A 23,328-nucleotide genomic window follows, 5' to 3' on the forward strand; every position below is an offset into this window, starting at 1 on the left:
GAAAACACCCGCCACTACAAAACCTAATACCCTTCGCCTCTCCACCCAATTGCCTCGGGCCTTCCCTTCTGAAGCATGAGGATTGAGCTGCAAGGCGAACATTATATCCGTGGTAGTAACTAGTTCAAATATCATTAGCTAACCATTATGCGCTAATCAACATCTTAATATTTTGTCTTGGGGCCCACACTGTTTCTTTTAGGTCACCGCCCTGCTAAAACTCTCTATTCAAACAAGGTGCCCGCATCCAAAGCGACGCTTGCGTTTGTTTTTTCTTCTTTACTTGCATCTTGCAAAGCATCTATGCCACACCACACAGAAGCGCTTGTTTTACACGAAACAAAATTCAATTTTTATGTTACTTTTAAGCTTGGCATGTATGCTTCATATATGCTTGCAAAGAGGCACGTTCTTAAGCACAAGGGCTTACAGTGGCTGCCTAGTGGTGTCAACATGATCTCGCTCCGAGTAACAATATGCGCTGCAGCGTGGTGGTCGAACATTCAAGATGGCTTGGGCAATGTCTGCTTAAAAGTTTCTGAAGAATTACGCTTGTAAGCTGCATGTACTATAAAAGCTACTGTGTTGCACAGAGAAAGGCTGGCGAGTCGATTTTCTTTCCGTTCTGCGGCTTGTTGGGCATGGGAGAAAAACAGTGTGTTGCGCACAGCGCAGTTGCGACATGCTGTGAAATTGAGCAGGGAGCTTGTACGACAGCTTCGCAACGCCACGTAATGAGATAAGAAAAGGTATGCTTTGGGGACAATATCAGCGCGTTATTTGCGGACTACGGGAGCGATTTTTTCCCCGCTGGTATATATTATGAAGTTCGAGAAAGGAGTGCAACAGTGGAAACTGAACAGCTCAGCACTGCTGTTTCACGTGATAACAACGCTTCGAATGATGTGGAAAAGAAGTAAAAAACAAAGGCATGTAAAGATACGTGAGAACGAGACTAAGGCCATGGAAACGCTCGCACTTGTGCGCACTGTCCCCGCTAATCCAAACCTGGCCAAGGATGATGTCAGACTGGTGGGGACCTTTTTTTGTGTGTGTGCGTGTGTGTGTGTGCGTGTGTGCGTGTGTGCGTGCGTGTGTGCGTGTGTGTGTGAGAGAGAGAGACAGAGAGAAATGCTCCATCATTCTTTTTGTCAATTACTAGGGGCAAATGCATTCAGTGCAAACCAAGTACGGAAGCAATGTGGTTTTAACGCGTAACCAGAAGAAGTGGTTTTTCTTTTTTTTCATGCAAACATTAGATCTGCATGTGCACATAAAATATTTTTTTTATTTCCAGATTTAGCTCACGCACCCAAACTAAGAGAGAATGAGTTGCAAACCTATAATGACGCTTGCATGCACTTGAAGTGAAGTAATAAGCGTATATACAAGTCCACATTCATAACTGAGACCATGATCCGCCAAACGCAAAGTTAATGCGTCTGCACTGCGGGAAAGAACGAAAATGTTTTTAGTACGCCACAACTCGCTCAGAAGCATTGCTTGTTTTCAAAACATAAAAACACAGGAATCGTCAACCAGTGTTTTTTTTTTCGTAGGAGTAACCTGGATGCAGAGAGGTGTGTTTATCCTAAAATTTGGGGAAACGTTTTATCCTTAGCCTTTCCTTTTCCTTAGAGTTTTGCGCATGAACATAAAATCTGGTTTGTGGTGACCACATCCGCGCATAGTTCACATGTAGATTTCTTGCGTTTTGTCAGGATAAAGTTGCATTTAAGGTGCGTGTGCCCAGCACGAAGACGACATAAAATTACTTCAGTTAAACGTTATTCACGTGTGCATGACTTCCATTCTTCTACGGTGAAATTTGCCAGCTGTCGATTATTATTTACTCAATTATTCTATGTAGGCTGCCATTTATTCCTCACCTTACAACGTGCTAACTTCATGTAATCTTTATTAGGCCTGTTCCCGAAGTTGAATGCGGTGGTCCTTCCTTCGTTTTCTATACATGATTTTAGTTTCGATACCTGGACGCCGACATGTTTGTTTTACTCGAGCGCCGCCTACCGCCGACGCCATCTTGGACTGATAATTTGCAGCCGGTGGGCTGCAGACGAAGCAGCGTGCGGTCTCTGAAAGTGTCATTCGCCCGTTTTATTCCTGCCAAGCCTAGAAATTTTGGATGGGCGTTCGCCTAGTGTCCATCCTCGTGTGTGCTATGCCATTAGCTCCTGCAATAATCAACTGGGAGCAAGCGACCATTCCTCGACGCAGCGAAGGATCAGCATCGGTGAGTGCCATGCTCGCAGTTCACGCGTGCTTTTTTGTCGCCGGTTACCTCTAGGGCGAATGCGGCACGGTGTTGCATGTTAGAAAAACGAAAGCAAAATGTGTTGAAACACAATATCGCGGAGAGCAGTGGATATCCAGTTTTTCGTGGAGCGCAGTTTTTCATGAACGCTTTCGCTGCCTGCTTGGACATGGCGAGTGAGACAGTTTAGATGCTGAGCTTGCGACAGAGTACCCCGTTTACAAACTGAACATTTTGGAAACAGCGAGTACATGACCGAAACGAATCCACTTCAGATGATTAGAATGTTTGTTTGCGGAGATAAGCGCGATGAAATTAAAATTCTGCCCCTCCTGCCGCTTGCGTAGGGCTGTTCGTACTACGAGCGATACAAGCCAGTTGACTGAAAGCAATTCGCATTCTCGCCTTCTCCGCTCCCGCCAGTACTCACTGGTGCACAAATACCAGAAAATGTGCAATTACACGATCTAATAGGTTGGTACGCTAATGGAACGCTATTACCACTTACTGACAGGCAGAATCGCCGCACCTGTGTTGAGAATTCCAATCTCAATCGGGTAGGGGCACTGCTCAAGTCGCTGCGTTTGTTGTATCTCTGGCACGGTTATGCATAGTGTGGATTTTTTTTTTACAGTGCATTCGATGCGATTTCAGTCGAATAATTTATTACAATGCGGGGAAGAGTTTACCGTCCTGCGCATGCCGTGTATTTTTCATCTTACGTTGCCATGGCTGCATTTTTCCTCACTTTGCAGTTGGGTAAAAATTCATGTCACCGCTTCTATTCATGCCATGCTGTGCAAATTAAAGTATTATTTTTGCACTAACGACATGTTTATTTTTTTCAGGTGGCGATCCCCACTCCCTCCCGATATTGACGATCATGTGGGGCGGTGAAACGAAGTTGTGGCCAAATTTGTGAAGTCCTCACATAGTGTACTGCTGAATTAAAAGAACTCTGCCAAGGCCGTCCAAATACTTGATCTTTTAAAATTCTGCACAGATTGTAGTTTGGTAACCCAGGCGCTGCGCTTCGTTCCGCGCCCGATATTAGGCACAGGCAGTGGGTTTGTTTCTGTCTGCATATCGTTCACAAAGTGCGCTAACGTTTAAGCTTTTTGTTGGCGCAAGTATTTTTTTGTTCCACAACTACGCCCACTGCCAATGCAACTCGGAACCGGCGGAAAAGCGGTGAAGAAATGGACACTGCAGACGTGCTGAGACCTTCACATAACATGGTGCGCGTACATACTGGCAGCGCTTGTTTTTTTCTACTTTCGTCGACTATTTCCGCCACCGACAATAAAACAATGATATCTACAAGACGTTGGTCTCTCGTACAACATTGCTGCTTTTGTTATACAGACGCAAACACGCGCTTGACCGGTAGCTAAGCAGCCGCGGACGTTGCTCCGCGCGCCGGATTATCAGCCCAGGGGAGGACGGCAACAGTGGGGTGTCCCGCAGCGCACGTGTTTGAGAGTATTTCTCCCTGTCCTGCCCGCTCCTCGTAAAATGGTGTATATTTACTTGTTGTGAGCTAGAGCAGCACACACGTCCGCTCCTCGCTGTCACCAATTCCGACGTGGCTCGGGACCCATTGAAATTTTATGTTATGACTTTTTGATGTGACCATGTTATTTTGTGTAATATATCAACAATCAGCGGTACAACAGATTTTTTGAAGTGCAGTGCTGTGCGTACGTTGAGGGAGTCGATGCAGGCAATGCTGTCATCGATGTTCTCGTTTATTCTTTTCTCTGCAGAGACCAAGACAGTGCCATTCGGCTGTAAATATTGATGCATACTGAGAAAGTTATTTTCCTCCAGTTCCCCTGCATTACAGCCCTTCCGACGTAAACTGCGGTTTAAAAGCTGTCTGCATAAAACTCAATGTAGCTGTCATATTTTTCTTTTAGTACGAGATATACTTGCATGATATGTTCTGGGAGTATTTGTTGTATGCTTTTTGACAAGAATACAGGAACAATATGTCAGTAAAATTCTTCCCTTTAAGCTAACGTTGTCTGTATGTTCTAGAAAGTGGAGAATGAAAGCATGAAGTTTATAAGAATTTATGTTCCCAGAATATTGCCAGGAAATTTAGAAGAGTTTTTTTACCTCTGTTCATCATAACTTCCGCAGGTCTAACCACATGGAAAAATGAGTAAATGGTTTCTGTTTCGTAGTAGCGTTGTGCACACATTTGCATACCAGCGCAGAACTACCTCTGCGACACTAGCTGCATCAGAAGCTTTGAAGGTTCGAAGTTTTCAATATTTCTTTACTTGCTAAATACCCTGCACTTTTATAGTGATGCACAGCTATGCACTTACGAGCCGTTTTTACTCCATGTTTCTTACTTTCGCGCCGATGACATTGGGGTATTTTTTGTGACCTTCTCTTTAGTGGTCACGGCTATGCACTATTTATCTCCGCAACTAGGTCCCAATATACCTATTTACAGAAAGTTTAGTGTTTGTTGGTACACTTCACACACTCTGGATGTACAGAAAACTTTTTTCCGAGGAAATTTAGCACATAAATAAGTGACACAAGTGGATCGAAACAACAATGTTGCAGTATTAATGCAGTATCGATAACATTGTTCCCTACAGTAGTATAACCACTATTCGAACTGGCGCCATAAGCTCGAAAGAAGGTCGCAACTAGCCACTGTAGTGCACTTCAAAGATCTTTTAGCTAAAATATAAGCACAGACTTATATAAGCAGACAGATTTCATGGTATTTTCATCCGCGTTAAGCACAAACTAACTAGGACAGTGCACGCAAAAATTACATATATAAGGCTGTGTTGTGTGGGTTTAATGGCGCATAAGTAGCTAAGGCTATCGTGCACCAAGCTCAGGTGTATATAAGGAGCGTAACGCATGATATTACGAAGAATTATTCTAAAATTACCCCGTGTATGAAGCTTTTCTCTAACAGAATTTAGTCTCAACAATCAGCCTCAGGCAAATACTCCTGAATTTCGAATACGCGGTTTTCGAACTCCATGAGAATAGTGCTGAAAAATCTACTCCAATTGCATTCAAAATTTGTACCACTCGACATACCTAACATTTTATCGAAGCTGGCAAAATGATTGAATCTTCAATGCGATGCCAATGAAAACAGCAGCAGGATCACACGAGGTGTGCGTGGGCTGCACAATCAGTAGTGCAGATCGAGTTACTGCCCTTTAATAATATTTATTTATAAACAATCTATAGTAACTTTCTTTGATTAGAAATTTCGGTAAACCCAGCTAAAAATTAAAGCTATATGCGTACTTTGTGCTTCCTAAAGATCGTTGTTTGGTTTACACCACAAAGCGAACACTTCTCATTTAGACTTCCTACGATTCATTGGAAAAATAGAGAAAATACTTTCTAATTGTACATAATGTTATAACTATAGGGCCTTCGTTTCCTGGTTTTATTTTTTTAGAATTTTGGTGGTAAAAATCGGGTGCAACTTTTTGCGATCCACTTCGGGTACAGATCGGGTTATTCAAGAAAACGTTCCATAATTTGTGTTTTTTTCTGATCAGTACCTTATCCAGCAAAAATAATTCACTATCAACGGTCTTTTTAGTGCGGGACATAAATCGTAAACTGTAAATTACGTGGTATAAAGGTACTGAAGCGACCCGTGATGGACTGTGAGGGACGCCTTAGGGGAGGGCTCCGGACTAATGTAGACCATCTGGGGTTCTTGTACGGGAACTAACACCGCACAGTACACAGGCGTTATTGCATTTCGCTTCCATCGAAATGCAGTCGCCGCAGCAGGGATTCGATCCTGCGACGAACAGAATGCCAAGACCACTGGGCCACCGCGGTGGTTAAATTATAAAATTCTTTATTTTTTTGCTCATTATTATAGTAAATAATAAAAATGGGCAGGTTACACCATTAGGCTGTATGCCAAATCAGATATTTTTTTTTATTACAATTATAACGTCCTGCACATTGCAGTCTATGCTAGTCCAGCGCGGCTTTGATCTTACGTTACAAATACATTTATGCAACATTACAGCGGCCATTTTCAATGCACAACAGCCTTGGATCAGAGCATCGAAAACGTGAATGATGCCACTAAGACGTCCGGTCGCTACCTTTATGTTATGCATGTAGCACGATTGCCACTCCGTTCTAAAATGTACTTTTGGAACTCATATTAAGCCACGTTATTAATAATAAGCGTTAAAAAGGTTAACAAATAACTGAAAACACCGATCTGAAAACGAGTGCACATCACGCGCTAGTTTACGTGCGGTGCTTTCAGCTTTGTGCGCTCGCAAACTACATTTTTTTTAGAGGCGCATTCAAGTGGCAATCGGGCTTAACTCAGTTTTTATGAAATATTCTCGCAGTGTGAGAATTGGATGAAAACAGGTTAAATGAAACCAGCGCTGACACAATTATTTCACAGTCATCTTATTTGAATTATGACGTCACCTCGCGCTAAAGAATGCACTTTCACACCATTCTAATCCAATGAAAGGCGTTTCGAAGTAACGAATAGGTACTTGAGTATGTATCCTGCTTGCTGACAAGAGCACACGAATGAGAAGAAAACGAAGTAAGAATGGACAGGAACCACAGATCTGGGATCATATATATATACCTGCAGAAGTTACATGAACAGCGCAATGCGGCAGTGCACTGGCAGTTACGATAACCTGCGCGCAAGGCGCCAATCAGCCTCATTTCTCTCCTGCGGCAAACAGGCTGTGCTGATTTCACCCCCGACATTTATACCTGGCGTTCTGTGTCCCAGTATGCCCAAAACAGCACTACGTGACTGCCGTTCAAGTGTTTCTTTTAATGAACCCAAAACAGCGGCTTTAAAGCTTGTTAGCAGCAAGCTCTGCCAAACTAAGCTCGCATTTCCCTACTGCCACTGACGTCGTGCTACATCTGTTTTCACGGAAGACCTGCGCAGCAGACATCACACGACAATGCGCTCGCACATGCTGACATTGTCAGGACTCTCGCAGCGTAAACGCTTGATAGATGCAATTGTGTAACATGGAAGTAATTTTTAGAGCGGCATTAAAACAAATATTTCTCAGCGATAAACGTAGTCTTTTACAGGAAGTGCTGCAAAAGTGAAGACAACTGATAACGGGAAAAAAATAGGCGCACGCCTACAATATCAGATATTTTCTCTCGAGAGCGAAGTACACTTGCCGAGCAGGTAATCCACGGTAAGTTACGCTCTACGTGTGCTTTTAGCCGACCAAGGCTTTTGGCTGGGCTCGTCAGGATATCTACTACAGCAAGCTTGACGAACTGCGCTGCCCACATAGAGCCACCAGAGGAGTAAGTATATACCAGAACAGACACAAGAAGCATGGTGGAAGTGTATGATATCAAATGAATTAGCTGCGGAGGAGGAAACCTATACAAATGGAAATTCCCCTTTGAGTGTGTTCCTGGCCACATCGGCACACCCGTAAACGAGCAAACAGGCGGATTGCATGCAGGAGCGGCTAAGGTGTAGTTCCGAAAATCGGTCGAAAAAATCACAAGCAGCAAATATCTCAACACAAGCCGTCAATCAAAAGTTTTGGTCCGCTGGAGATTGAAATTTAAAAATGCCGTTTACTTGTCATCCAGGACGTCCAACAGACGCACTTTTTCATCGGTTTAGCGGCCAGTTGTATTCTTATATATGGCTCAGTTCTTCCATCATATAATCCTGCGGACGCCCCAACCTGAACATGCGAGCGTGTCGCATGTTCTTTAGCTTTAGCAGGTTCTTTAGCTTTAGCTCGCCTCCTCCTTGAAGGTTGCCCATGCATACGAAAATCAGCGGCTCGTCAAGCGGGAACTGCTGCACCAACCTACCAGATCACCTTTATTTCCCTCTACACTCATGCCTCCGTACAACAACAAACGTGTGCAAAGCGAAGCGTTACGTGTCCTTAAGAACTTCTGATGTCCCTTAATCACTTGCAATATTCATTGTCACGAACAAACTCATGAGCAGTGAACATGGCGCAGGCTTAGTGCCTCAGCTGTTTTTATGTCTTTGACGCGCAAAATATATATTGGGTAGATCACTGCGCGTTGGGAAAATGTGGCCAATATTCGTTTCTTTTTTCAATTCAATTCAATTCAATTATTTTATTTCCTTTTTCAGAGGAGGAGACAGGACAAAAAGCCGTGACAACGGCTTGACGCAGGTCCTGCCCCCTTACAAATTGGCCGACATACAGATACTTTTGTGGCAAGCACTGTCCCTTTTCAAACTCGCTGAACTTTAATAATAATTTCAATGTTACATTAGCCCCAAGGTTTTGGAATATCCGGCACCACCGGTTCAGTCTACCTCTCCATTTCTTTCTTTATAAATAATTGTTATCTACCTGAGCAGCAAAGTTATTTCATTTCATTTCATTTATTGAAGCCTTAAGGGCCCGTGGGCATTACATAAGGCGGGGGCAAGAACTGTGTGTAACAACATATGATACCAGCTCAACAAAAACAAAAACAAAAAAGCAATGAAACGAAACAGAGCAAAAAAAAACCCTTAAAGGAGACAGTAACACAGGATCAGATTATTCGTATATGCACTTATAATATCACACTAGGTGACACCCAATACTATCCGGCTCCGACAAAGAACAAAGCAGCAAGAGTGAGTGCCATTTTTCTTTTTAACTGCGTGCACTTCGTTCAGCGCAACTCCTCGCCTAAATAGATCAACAAGCTCGCTTAACTGTCAGCAGCGCGGCTGAATGAGATCTGGAACGGAAAAGTTCCGGCACACTTGCCCGTCGCACGCAGCTTCAGTAAGCAGTAGGGTGGATCCTTTGGAGCGCGACGCGGCTGAACACAAGCTCTATCTCCTGAAACGATGTATATACAGTGCACGCTAAAAGAAGCGCGCTATTCGTGCTTCGTTGCCACGTGCCGTATGGTAATGCACTGGAGCTTGTTATTATCAATGAGCATGCGAGTGGTAACTGCGTTCGTGACACGTATACGCCGGCCTCAACATTATGCGACTGGCAGTCTTAATCGAGAATGCAGGACCGCATTCGTCCTACATATCCGCTGCGTCAAGAGATTCCAATAACGCGAGGGGTTCAAGTCAGCTCCGACGACGGGCCCCTTCATTGTCTGCGAATAGCGCGCTTCGCGAGCTGCAAGGCCGCGTACCAAGCGACGCGTGCGCCCCGCGTCGCCCGCAGCATAGCGCGACATGTCGGAGCAGCCGGGCTGATTAGGTTTCCCGGTTATGTACAGCATCAGTCATTGTGATTTAGCCTTGCGACACGACCCACGCCAGTCGTCCCACGAGGACGTATTCCTCCATGACGCAAGCCTGCTGGGTGCGCCACAGGTTGTACGGGGATCATTTCCGCGTACGAGTGATAACACCGCCGGAGTATATACATGTCGGGAGAGGTTTGTCGTGCTGATTTCTCCGGACTCGTGGGCTCATTTTCAGCGGCGGGGCTTCGCGGCTTAAAACCGCAACGATACGGCACAGCGCCTCTCGAACGCTAACCTTTCAATCCACGTACGCCTTCGATTATCCCGATAGCAGATTCCTTTCCCGAATGACAAGCTAGCGGGGATTTTTAAAAAGTAGGAAGAACGCGGGAGTACGGTCAATATGCGCCGATGGACCCGTAAAGAAGACAACGGTTTACACCGTAACGAGAAAATTAAAAAAAAAACGCAGCGCTTCGGTAGACCATCTCGCAAGTAAAGTCATCTTCGCTCATGACGGGTGGAATTTATAGTCGTCTCGAGAAAGACGGAACATGAACAGCCAATCGATACACCGACTTCTCCCTGCCTATGTACCTTGTCGGGCATTTTGATCGACAAGGTGATCGAGACGACTAAGCAGGTTATTTACGTCCCTTTTCTGTCGCCGCTTTGCGAGCCGCGCATTTTTTAAAGGGTCGCTATGTAGAGGGAAATTGAGAGAGAGAGAGAGAGAGAGAGATAAATACGACTGAATTTTAAAAGTCCATGTCTTAAGACGAAAACCAGATGCCTGCTTGACATATCGTCAGAAAAACAACGAATGCTGTTGATAAAAAGTTGTGACAACGCTGCGTCCGCCATTTCTTGCCTATTTTCGATAAGGGCATATTTAGAACCAAGGTTTACGCTTCCACGGGGTTTTACTGCTCCACATGAGCAAAACTTCGACTAATGAACCCATGAGACAGCAAGACCTGGAGATTTATAGGTGCATGTTGCGCAGAACTCGAACTGTGAGCATAAGGTCTCTGCGCAGTTTATTTATTTTTTATTTATTTATTTATTTATTTATTTATTTATTTATTTATTTCACTATACTGCAAGCCAGATTGACCCAGGCAGGAGGGTCACACAATACAATTATAACACACAACATTGTTGATGACACATTGCATGCCACGCAAAGATTGCAAATACTTTGCCGTGCAACACCAATAACTCCGTTTCACTGAACGACTATCCAGTCCGGTATTTAAGTAACTTGATGGGGGGGGGGGTGTAAAAAAAGGGGGGGGGGCAGGTACAAGATACGTATACCTAGAGTGATAGTAGCCGCCACAAAGGAGATCGAAGTGCGATTTTCCGTTATTTCGTTCATTACGCGACCATAGTGCGTATGGGCATCTGCGTGCGTATGGGTGCGTACGGGTATTAGAGTTAAAACGTGTGAACATCCTATGGCGCCTGCTTTCACAAAAGCGTCGAACAAAACAGAAAAACATGAGAGGGGGAGGGATGACGTAATAGAAATATGCATTCAAAGTTTCAGTATTCCCATTCGCAATCGCAATTAAATATAATCGTGATAAATCAAACATCGCGTACATGACAATCCGCGGCTCATTTTGTTAGACCATCAAGGACACAGGCAACACAACTCGATTGTTTCTGTGAATGCTTCCATTCATTCGCAGAAACAACGTGTGTGCATTGACAACGATATCTATGTTCCTCATATCCTACACACATTTGTTTCAAGAGTTACAATGCTATAGCGCTCAGCGAGATCCAACCGCGCTGCAACCAAATGGAATCGCGCTTGAATTTCGCGGTAGCAGCACAATCGACGGCAACCGAATCACTAGGCACGACAACCTTACCTTCGCAGGTCGACTCCGACAAACGAGAAGCCTGGAGGTGAGCGACTGCCATTCTCAGGCAGCACGCACGATGGCAACGCCAAATGAACTTGATCGTCCAGCGCAGCGAGAGACGTTTGGATGCATACGGCGCCTTCCGCTGCGCTGTAGCCTCTCTGTCGCGGTCCACCACGTCCGCACGAACGAAGCTGGACACCAGCTCGAGTGAACCCGACACGTAGAGTGCTGGGAGAGCCGTTGGTGGGTCTGTCCTTTTCTTTTTTTTTCGCGAAGTGCGCGGTGCATCGAGAGCGGACGCAGTTTCGTCGGCGCAGAAAGCAAACGCGCAAAGCTGGTGCGACGCCCTTAAAAGCGTTTCAGGCGCCACTTATCTCCCGGGAGGCTCATGCACGCCTTAAGTGGCCTCGCGCCGTTTTCTCCGCGACCACGAGACTCCCCCCTCTCCGTAATCAGGGGCCGGCCAGCAGCCGAAGTATTTTCTCCGTGCATGGTCCAGGAGCCGATAACGCGGCGTGAGGCGCCTCCCTCGGGCTCCCTCGTGTGCGTTCGTGCGTTCATACACGGCGCCAATGCGACCGGCGCCTGCGCAGAGCTTTTTGGCTTGGCGAAATGTTGACCAGCTTGTTTGCTTATCGCGACCAGATGGAATTCGAGAACCGTGCGCCGAATCGTCAACAGCGCGCTGGTGTCGGCGGCGGATGCGCAGACATGCATAAGGCAAATGAACGCTGATGTACGCTCCGCTCCCTCGGCTGAGTCAGGAGTCAGATCTGAATTTCGTTCTTGACTGAAAGATAAGGCATTCGGCTGCCGTCAGTCGTCGATACGTGTAAAAGTATGATGCGATGTAAACAGCTGGCAGTTCCCGACATCTCGAGCGAACACGCTGCAAGGAGCCGCGTCAAGCAGTAGCAGCAGTAGCACGGCCGCTAGATACAAAGCGCAAAGCGAGGTCGCTTTGCGCTTTGCATCAAGCGGCCGTGGCAGTAGTCACATGCTCTTCGAGCGTGTAAACCGCAGTCGTCCCCGGCAGCTGAATTCTTATGCTGCATAGATTCAAGATCCTATATTCTTCATTCTTTGAAAATTCATCACAACATTTGCGGTCTGCTGCCTGCAAAAAGTGTGGCAAGGAGACACGGTGTGCCTGTTGTCTTCTCGGCTCCCAATAAGCCGGGGAGGTTGTGCCCACGTATTTGCAGCGCCAGAAAACGGGGATGCCAGAGAAACCATGAAACGCCGCTTATCAAGGAATCCGTTGAAGTGGTGCATTTTATTCTTATGTTATGTAGGGAAGCACAACATCGGCCGAAATGAAAGTTGTGTCAGTGACCGTTTAGGAGAGCACGGCCGAAAATTAGGAGCACGCCCGAAACAAATTCGGCAGTGAGTGCTTTAACACCCCGTATTCATCTCTGTTTGTGGCTGAGATTGACTTTCTGGAGGCGGCTAACTGCTGACCAAATGAAATCCAAAACTAAAGAAAATTGATTTAAAGGGCTAGACGCCTTGCTTGCTTGCGAATGCGTTCTGCTATCTTGGCTCTGTCATCAGCACTGGTTATTCATTTCTGCCATCTTCCTCAGGCAACACTTCGGCCTTATGTGTGACCTTCCCCTAAGAAAACTAGTTGTCAGTGGGCGTTTGTGTGTGTGTGCGTGTCGTCTTTGTCGGGGTATGTGTCTGTTCGCGCTAAAACGTTTTACAAGACTGCTGTGCTACATAAATAGAAATATTACTGACGTATTCCTTCTGTTTAACGACGTTTGCAGCGTGATGCTATAGCTGAGCTTTTAATGCGCAACGAAACTCCCTCCTTAATGGTTCCATTTTGCCGCTACAAACACGCGAGTCGGTACTGATTTTCTTTTCCTAATGTTGTGTTCTCATGTGAGAAAGCACATTCACCTCGTGGGTCCATACTTCCTGATTTCCGCGCAAATTTTCGAAATATGTAGTTTTCGGCAAGGTACAAGAGCAAGAATACATACCAATAGAGAATTTCAAAGCGCATTTAGACAGAAACTAATTTCTGCGCTTTTGTTGCAGAAGTTAATTGCAGCATCGTTAGCGGCCTGTGAAAAATATCTCGCACATGCACGTATTAACAGCCACACAGTCTTTGAACTGTAAGGTTAGCAAATAATCAGTATGGCTATAAATCAAAATCCTCCACCGAAATGTCTATTAAAACAGAAACAAAAAATTTTTGATCACATACAACGCAAAAAGCTTACGCTCAGAATTTTTGTTGACTGTTCTAGGACCTTGTACATGATTAATATATTTATTATTACTAAGGAGGTTTCTGTGGAAAGGATTCGCGGGAAGGAATCTGATCTTGTAATAAGCTATAGATATTTAAAAAATCGTTTTCAGTGCACGGGCTTGTTCTGATAAATATGAATCTAAGTATAAATCTGTTCATCATCAAGCATGTTAGCATACCGGAGCCTCTTCTATTTAAAATTTATACTAGTGATCAAGTGGAAATTTCTTGGAGGACAGAATATATTGCGTATCCAGAGTGCACTAAAATATTCATATCAGGAACCGATGCAATGATCTGATAAGAAGGGCTAATGGATTTTGTAGCTGAAGTACATAAATGGTCAAGCATGAACACGTCGTTAATAAATACCAGTAAAAATAAAAGCTGTTATTTTTCGAGGGAAAAAATGCCCATGCGAACATACGATGCGACGCGACAAATCTGCGTTAGCATTACTAGCCTTTATCAAAAGTTTGGAGCCCAGGAGGATTTGCTTCGAAGCCGTGTAGTGGGGCTCCTGCAGAGTCCGCGGAAGTTCTTAATTTTTTGAGGGTGCACTACTAAAAATCTTCTTACCTTCAGGGGAGTTTGGTGACAAAACACGCATTACAATCCACGCAGTGTTGCTCAGGAGCACTCTCTGGGCTCTAAACCTTTGGCGAAGGTGTACATTTCATTTCTACAATGATCGCCTTCCCTTTTCGTCTCTGAATTGTATTTCGCCGTTGCTTTTTTTTGCGTGAGTTTCGCGTGTGTGGAGGAGTCTGGAGGGTGGCAGTGAGTGGATATGTGGTGGGTAGGGTCTTCTGAAGGCTGGAGTTTGGTTGTTGGGGATGGTGATGGGTGTAGCTTCTGTAGGATGGAGGTGAGTTGATTGGTGATGGGTGACTGCTCATGGACGGTTAAAGTGGGTGGAGGGCATAGGTGGGTAGGCTAGTGAGTGGAGGGAGGTCTTCTGGAGGGTGCAGGTGGATTGTTTATGGTGGACGAAGCTGCTGGAGGGTAAATGTGGGCTGTCTGGTGGTGCGTGGTGGATTATGAAGCGTGAAGATGAGTGCAGGCCAAATGTGGGTGGGTAATGAGTGGAGACCACTAGGAGTGTGGAGCGGCATCACACAACACGAGACGGACAGATGTTGTAAAGATTGTAGTGGTAGTGCTAACGTATTAAAATTATCACCATGCACTTGACGTTGACATAATCCTAGATTGCAGAATAATAGGTAGTACCCAGACGTTCAAAACATTAAGCATATTCATCGATTAACATATGCTCTGGGATCGTCACATAGAGCACCGTTATATCAGTCTTGCCCAATTGGAAGGAATTCTGCGGAGATTTGAATGTAAATTGACGAACAAAGCTAAACATGACTTAACCATGCACTGTTTCAACCCAATTATCACTGCCGCAACCTAATTTTGGGAACCACTACTCTGGCAAACATAACTATAAGTGTTGCTGAGTAATGCATTAAGAGCGATAGATGGCGATAAATGCTACAAATTTATAGTTCTCAGCACGGCTATTTCTATTTTCTCGATAGCATGTTCAGAATGCTGATATGTTGTATGAATACCTATTAATTACAGTTTATAAGTCTCAAATCTGCTGTAAAGTTTCCTGTCCCGCATGTCTAACCTCACAGAAAACCCAGCGCCTCATCCAACTCGCCATCCTAAGAGTATTGGTACATACCACGAGCAAGCAGTAGCGTATACATTACCTTTTCCTCTGAACCAGTTTGATTTAACTATATAAAGGAATGAATGAATAAGTTTATTTCTGAATGGGGATAACTTTCTCCTGATCCCCGAGGATTCATTTGATACGCTTCAATAATCTGTGCGTCATAATTGCGTGTAAACCTTCAATTCAAGTTGTTATGTCCTCGAACAACTTCCACCGTAAACACTGGATCTGAACCCCGGAACCGAAGGGAAAACCTAACTGCTAGCGCACCTAGTTCGCATTCGGCCTAACTACGCAAATCGACCGTCAATTTTTTTTTATCTTTTCTATCTCACGAAAGTTCCGTTTTCAGTTAAAGAAGTGTACATGTCAATAGGTAACCCATCGGCACAGGCCAACTTCAGTTTGTCCTCGGTGCCCCTTTAGGGTGAAAGCGCGGACTGCGTTCGTTTATGAAACCATTTTCAACCGGAATATTCACGCGCGGTGTCCAGTGCCATACGGCACCGTTGTTCAAGAAGCCAGCTAAGGTGACAAAAATGACAAGGCTAGTTATTGTTTCAGCTTGTTGCTGCTGCCCAGCTGATGTTGTCTGCTTTCACTGTGACATCCGCTTTGTAGATTACTGACAGTGGCATTTTACCGCTACATAATGCAGTCGTTGTGGGGTACGACAAAGTGTTGTGCACTATGTTGTCGAGACCTGCGTCGGTACAAGCAAGGCGCCTTTTGCTCTCTTTCCACCATACTAATGCAACGCGAGGGAGAGGGGAAGCATCGACATACGTCCAACATTTCGCAAGGCTCGTGGTGAGGCGCTGAGATTCAATTGTGAGCGCCAAGTGACGTTGCACGGCAGTGCTCGTTTTGCCAACAACCGGTTCGCAGTAATGGCACCGCTCTGCTCGAACTGTGTAATTTCATTCGCGTGTATTGCGCCTGAATCTGCACGTCCCAAGCGCTCGGGGGTATCTTTGCGCACGCTGTTGGCACCGGATCAGCTGTCCCTTCATCGCTAAGGAAATTAACGCCAAGATCAGGGCGAACAAGGGCAGCCGTGTCGACATCAAAATTGCATGCCACGAACCAAGGGGAGCCTCTAGCGCGAATGGGCTCCCGTTCATTCCCCATTCCGCGCGTAGCTCCGTTCGCAGCGGCCTCTCTTCCGCGAGAGGCGCTGACACTTGGTCGGTGCATTAGGGCGCGCGTGGATCGCATGCAAAGAGGGCCCCGGGCGAGCCGCTAATTGCGCCCGCCCGCGCGCGCGCGCCAGCCCCGACGGGCGCGCGCGTGCGCGCCGCGGGAAGGCGGGTTCGCCGGCGAGACCGCCCCACCGCTGTGGGTCCTGGGCCGTTGCCTCGGCAACGTCGCATCGAGCGCGACCACAACACGAACTACCGCGGCGGCGGCGGCTGCTGCTGCTGCTGCTGCTGCCAGCCACCGTGGCTCCCTTTCCTCTCCCTGAGGGCCGCGTCTTCCGGCGCTGTTGCGGTGCGGCGCAGTTTCCGCGTGTATACCTGCGAGACCGCAGCTTCTAATTTATTTTGTTTTCCCTTCGCGTTCCTCACGCGTTTGGCGAAAGGCACGTGGGTGATACGGCCGGCATTACAACCGTACAGGAAGAGTCCCGGCCACAAATTTGAACCGAAATCCTGCACGCCCTAAGTAAACAACAAAGCGAGAAGGAAAAAAAAAGCGGCTGGACCATGCCCTGGGTCCAGGTAGGCAGATGGCGACACCAGTGGTTTTTATGCCCTCGGTGCCTTCGGACACGATTTCCAGCTCCCAGTGACAGTGGATCACCCCCCGCCCTCCCCCCCCCCGTATGATTTGTACCAGGTCCTGCCTGTAGCCGCGTAGGTACAAGGCCTGCTCGCAAAGCTATGAGGTGGGAGATAATTCATGGAGGGAAAAAGTGCGCGCCACAACCGGGCAATAAGTTGGTAAAGAGCCCAATGCGACCTCCATTTTACAGAAATAAGCCTAAATGCTGTTAGATTTGTTGATAAGTATGAGACCCTGGAGATACTTTTTCCTTTTCATCATTTCCTATCTACACATCTTACCTGACTTAATATTCCACATTTACGAAATAATGCGCCATTATTTTGCTATCAAATTACCAGTGTTTTTCTGTCTTTACTTTAGTTATCCCATACTCCTTATATTTTGCAGTAATTCTGAAACAGCTGAAAGTGGACATGAAAGTCAATGGCCTGCGCTGAAGTCGAAGCCACAACTTCGCTAGAGATGCACTGAGCTGGTCGCATTCCCCTAGAAGGAACAGCCCATATGGCCAAGGTGGCAAATTCGTTTTCAGGATCACTAACACCACCGGAGACCGCGTCTGATGAAGTTGTGAGTTAAGTGATGAAGTTGTGTGCACCTGTTGCGAGAGAAGAACAAAGCGTGGGAGACTTCCTTGCAGTTACTGACTTTACTGCACTCAGCAAAGCCACGGTGTGCCTGCCCTGTCGACTACTTCGAAGCCGCTGAGTCGATGCGCTCGCAACGTTATTTTGGTCGCCGCTGAAGAGCGGCCGAGCACGCATTTCATTTGAGTTCGAAAAAGTGGCGCCAATAGCTGTTTCGTTTTCTTATGACAAACTTTGACAGAAGTGGAATTAGGCAAGTGTAAAACAGTTGGAATTCGTAATGCACTGCCACCAATTTGAGTCAGGACGTACGGCCGTGGTTCAAAACTCTTCAGGTCAGAGGGTCTGAATCTGACCCGTGTTTATAGTCGGACACTTACGGCGCCTATAAAGCGGCACATCTGTGAAGGGCGCAGAAAACTTCCGCACTCACCCTAATGCACGTTTAGTCAATCAAGGGCACTTTAAGTGCCCCACTGTACAGCTCGAAAACAGAACCTCTGGTCCGAGGAGTTTTTGCTAAGGCTGTGTATACGTGGAGACGTGTGCAACATGAGAGGGAACAGACTTTTTGCATTAAGTTGCGAATTTTATAGTTGTTTCGCCACTAAATATGAAAAGACTATTGGATACTATATGGCAAGAGGAAAACTCGTCAGAAAACACAGAAACTGAGCTTTTGACGCATATTTATAAAGTAATCAAGAAATGAATGCCAAAACCTTGTTCCCCCTCATGCTGGTAGCGACCGTACGTGACTCGACAGACGTATTGGTGCCGTGGCACAAGGTACCTAATGTGCTCGCTCCATATATATTGGAGGAGGCAAATTGGATTCCAGACAGTGGCTAGAAAAATTTTCTTTTGACAATATGCTCAATAGCAAGGGACGAGGACGGACGTTTCAGAATTATCCATTATTTCTGGTAAAACTCGAGCTTAATTGAAATAGCACATGCTTGAAATAGCGCTGGTTCCTTAAAAGTTACCTTTGAGGATAAAATCAAGGTACAATCCCGCGTTCACACACTGCACATAAAAAAGCGGTTAGCTTTCTTTTTTTTTTTCATTATATAAATCTCGGACACATGTGTGTGCTCATTTTTTTTTTTTTTTTGCGTGCATGCGCATTCCTATTCGATGACAGAGGAAAAGTTTTGCGCTAATCAAGAAGTCATGACATTCATTTCGTGTTCGCCAACTATGAAATTGGTGCCATTGTTTCGTATTTAATACGCTAAAAAAAACTCATTTTATGACTCAATAATTGTGCGTTTTGTAATTGTCATTTCCGCATGAAATATGACCCGATTACCGTTGAAGACTCTCAAGCTAGCACTAAAACAAGATCACTCTTCACCAGTATACACCGTACTACGACACTGTTTTGCGCTTCGCTCCCAGAGAGTAGGAAGAGAAGCGCAGAAAACTGCCGTTGGAAGGGAGAAAAGCTAAAGGACCCCCTCACGCACCAATTCCGACTGGTATACTACTGCCGTCTCCTTCGGCGAAGCACACGAGGTTCGCGGAGGTCCGTGCACCGAATAAGCCTGCTGAGAGAGCGATCTTCGCTTGCCACGGCCGCGTCGTATATGGCAGACTTGCGCTTTCAAGCAGCTCCAGCTTCCGAGAACGAAACCGGGCGGTAAGTGGCGCCGTATTATATAGCTGAACGCGCTCATAAATAACGTAACTGCTTTGCCCGGTCAGTGGCGCCACACGCGACAGAGCCGCGAGCTGCTGCCGCTCGGATGGAAGCGAGCGTCAAGATGAGCGCCTGAGGTTATGTTCCATTTAATTAGGGCGGGTCTGCCCCGGCCACGTCCGGCTTCCCTAATAACAGCTGTCACAACGGGAGCATTCAGTTACAAATGGTGTTCCGCGCGAAACGGCCGCTCGTCTTTTCCCCGCGGGCCAAGCTGCCGCACGCGCCTTTCGCCTCTTACCGACAGCCGCTGCCCGCCCAGCGCCGCCCCCCGTTTTGCCTGCTAGCCCGGGGCCAGAGACTTGTGTGCGTGCTATTGTTCATCGCCTTTCGGCCGAGAAGGAGAAGGAGAAATGTTTGGAATGGCCTGAACATCAGCGGGCCGACAACGCGTTACGCTGCATGTGTGATGCCTTGAAATTCAAGTTCCCAGGCCGTCTCGTATGGAACCGGAAAGATCGTCTTCGCCGTGCGGCAGGGCTGCTGTCGCGCATGTTGAGTTTTCATGTGACACCTTAAAGAGTCAAAAAGACGACGACGATAATGAACTTTTATGACGCAAAATGGCATCGATGCGCAACGACATAAGGTGTTTTGTCTACTTAAGGAGGGGTCAGAGACCCACTTCCAAAGCATTTCAGCCTAAAGAAGCTGTGCACCAGGCCAGGGGTAAGCTTGTACACCGGTGGGTACACCGGTGGGTACCCGGTGGCACTGGGGATCGAACCCCGCATCTTCTGAATGCGTGAGAAAGACCAGCTTCTCACCATGGCTCGCTGACTGCTCTGGTGACACGCCAAGTGTCCTTGAGAACTTTTTAAGAGCCCCGTACCCGTTTACGGCATGTACAGCCGGCCAAACCTTTAGCTGGCGCGCGCGATGGCCGCTTTTTTTTTTTTGTGCTCCTGCCCTTTGGGATGAAGCAAACTTACAAAAAGCTCAATATTAAACACAGGCTTAGTGAGCATGTGCTTAAATTCGATATTTTTGCAAGTTTGCTCCGTCATAAGCTACAGGAGCACAGAAAACGCGCGGCCGTCACGCACGCCAGCTTAAGATTTGGCCGGCTGCGCACTCCCCCATCAAAAGAATACGGCCCAAGGTGTTTGCTTATGAGGCCTGCTCTATGCCTCGTTAGTCATCCTAAGCGACCGTAATCTCTCGAAAGAGTAATGGTCTCGCGTCCTCGATCCTCCCAAGCTTTGGAATGCTGGACGCGCTACGGACCCCCCTAAACAACTTATAAGCATATAAGCATACCCCCTGGGCTGTATACTTTTGTCTGGGGCTGTACGGGTTAAAAGTCGCGCATGTTTCGTATATAACTGCTTTGGCACAGAAATGTTCGCCGCTGGCAGCCATAAAATCAGGTATTTTAAGCTATCGGGTTTTGTTAGCCCCTCCTCGAACCCGCATGAATTCTTGTAGGTACATAATTTTACTTTTTGCTTTCGTCTTGTTTTAACACTTGTCTTACGTACGCTCTTCCTTGTCACAAATTTTCTTCTACATATAAGTCTATAGATATGTCTATAGCAAAGAAAAATATTCATATGAGTATCAAGCATTTCCAGGAAGTATGATCACGATTTGCTCGAAACGTGTACATCTATTTGGCGATCTTCAGAGTTCGAGGCTGAATTGTATGATAACATGAAAACGCAACAAATAACAACTGACGATAGTGTTTACAGAAAGAACATATCTTCGAACTAAAGAAACGTATTTTGGTGCTTTTCTTTCTTTGTCCTCTGAAGTGTTTCACGATATTTATTACAATGCTAGCTGTGGGACCGCCATTGTGAATATTAAAATATTGCTTTGCAAATTCCACTGATATGTGAAATGTCTCTCATAAAGCTTTTCGGCGCCTTTATTGAGGTAATATCTCTCTCCATGGAACCTTTCTTGAGTTATGAATTCCGATTAGTGAAGCTGCTATCAATATCTTGAGCTTTTTCTCACTCCAAGACCTCCCTCTTTTTTTTCTCCTGGCTTTTAGATTGCCAAAAGAAAACCTGATGGTTTCTTCAGGAGGACACAAAACGGTTCGCCACTAATAATTAGTTTTGTTGCTGTAATGTCGGGTAAAGTCAAGCGGCACAATTGATGCCCAAAAATCACAGGATAAATTTCACTTGTCCCGCTGCTTTCAAGCAAGATCCGAAGTGCTTGCATTTTTTAACCCACAATCAAATCAAACCGGATAATACACTATACTCATAACTGCGATGGGACCCTCTGACGGCGCGTGTTGCGTATAGCAAATTCTTCGTTCATCGACTTGAGATTTATCGCTGAGTTGTGGACTGCTCCACCCCTTCGTGTGCAAAGTTCCGGGCATCAATAACCCGTGTGCCCTTTCGCCACCAGTTACGAGGCTAAATGGGTGCGCGATTTCTGACATAAACGTGGCAGCACCCCAAAAACAAGCAATACACTCAGTGATGTCGGCTAGGCGATCTACAAATAGCTCGCTCAGCAGCTAAGGGGATGCTTGGGTAAGTGACTGCACCAAGAAATAGCCAGCTCGAGATTGTTTTAATGCTATAGTATATATGAACCTTCAGCAACGGATCAGCATAATTTCCGGTGGTGCTGAAAATTTTGCTTTGTGCTTCGGGTGTCCCAATAAGCCTCGCATTTCCGGTCTTTGCTTCACAGCGCGAAAATAGACAGGGTCCCAACTCAATGCTGTGAAAATCAACCTTACAAGCTGTACATAAAATCTTTTTGCAGAGAGCGAGAAGGCCATCCACCTTCATCGACTGAGTATAGACGTACAACATCAGCCGTCGAACCATTCTTGCAGAAATGGCTTTAGGCGGGATATCGAGCTTCGTCTCCACTCTGTGTCTTGTGACACTGCGTTGATGCAGCCCATGTTTGTACACAGTGTAGATGAGCGTCAGTATTTCTGAAAACGGTTTTGTGACTAAGGATAGGCAACTTCGAGTAGAACGCGCATGCCTCTATTGTTTTCCCCAGCAAGATCAATGCCAGACACTGAAAAGAAATGCGGAGATTCCTTTCGTACGACAACCCAGTCTCGCAGAACCTATTGTATAGCTCGCCCTCATCAAAGTCAACGATTGACGACTAAGTGAAAACATTGCATCGAGTGCTCATACAGACAAACACCATACAGACCTTGTCAGTTGTTAGTGCAGCAGTGTGTCCCGTCGTTGTCTGATACCTTGTACTGGTCAAGCTGTTCCGTTTAAAAGCCCCTCGGCCTACTATTCCAGACAAAACCTATCCTTGAGATATAACCTTCAGCATCGAAGTAACCAAACCAACAGGAGCTCCTCGAGAACTGCAGGAAATATAATAATAGCAGAAAACTAAGTGCGAGCAAGAACATGAAGACAGAGCCGTTGTGGAATAGCGTTTAAAACCTTCCCGTCGCATGTGCAGCTTTAGCCAAAATAGGTACATTGAGCCCAGGAAGGGTTTCCTTCAATGTGCCTCCTCTTGCATCGTCCCCTTCTCAAATCTCTCCAAGCCAACAGGAACTTTCGTCTAGCTCAGCGTCACACACCAAAGATTTATGCGCCACATTCAGGAAACGGACCTCATTTCCAAAAACGAATCATGATGAAAAAACGTTGTATTGAGGCTTTTTATTTTTCTCAGTTTATTACACCCACGAAAAAAGATGACAGCACAAAAGCCGTTTCTAACAACGATGAAACAATTCTCAGCGTAAGCGGCAAAGTTTTGTAATATGGAAGAGAACGCCTTATATAACTAAGTCGTGCGCTCTAATCTCGTACAAAATATGCGCCTGTTTCTTAACGGGAGCATACCGCGCTATCAAAGCGTGGCTTTCGACCTGCTACTGTGTCAACGTGATAACAGCGTCTTCTGGTACTCCATTGTGACGACGCCG

General features: G+C 46.0%; 1 protein-coding gene across 1 annotated transcript in view; it reads right to left on the bottom strand.

The window, feature by feature from the left end:
- LOC149350823 (uncharacterized) overlaps window positions 1-11,886 on the bottom strand; it is a 130,793-nt gene extending 118,907 nt beyond the window's left edge. Inside the window, exon 1 of the mRNA XM_089575569.1 lies at window positions 11,392-11,886. Within this exon, the coding sequence (XP_089431695.1) occupies window positions 11,392-11,443 (52 nt within the window). The 5' untranslated portion in view covers window positions 11,444-11,886. The remainder of the gene's footprint in view (window positions 1-11,391) is intronic.
- Between the last annotated feature and the right edge of the window lie 11,442 nt (window positions 11,887-23,328).

The sequence above is a fragment of the Amblyomma mixtum genome, chromosome 3 (assembly GCF_055824585.1).
Source record: "Amblyomma mixtum isolate Tamu chromosome 3, ASM5582458v1, whole genome shotgun sequence".
Lineage (NCBI taxonomy): Eukaryota > Metazoa > Arthropoda > Arachnida > Ixodida > Ixodidae > Amblyomma > Amblyomma mixtum.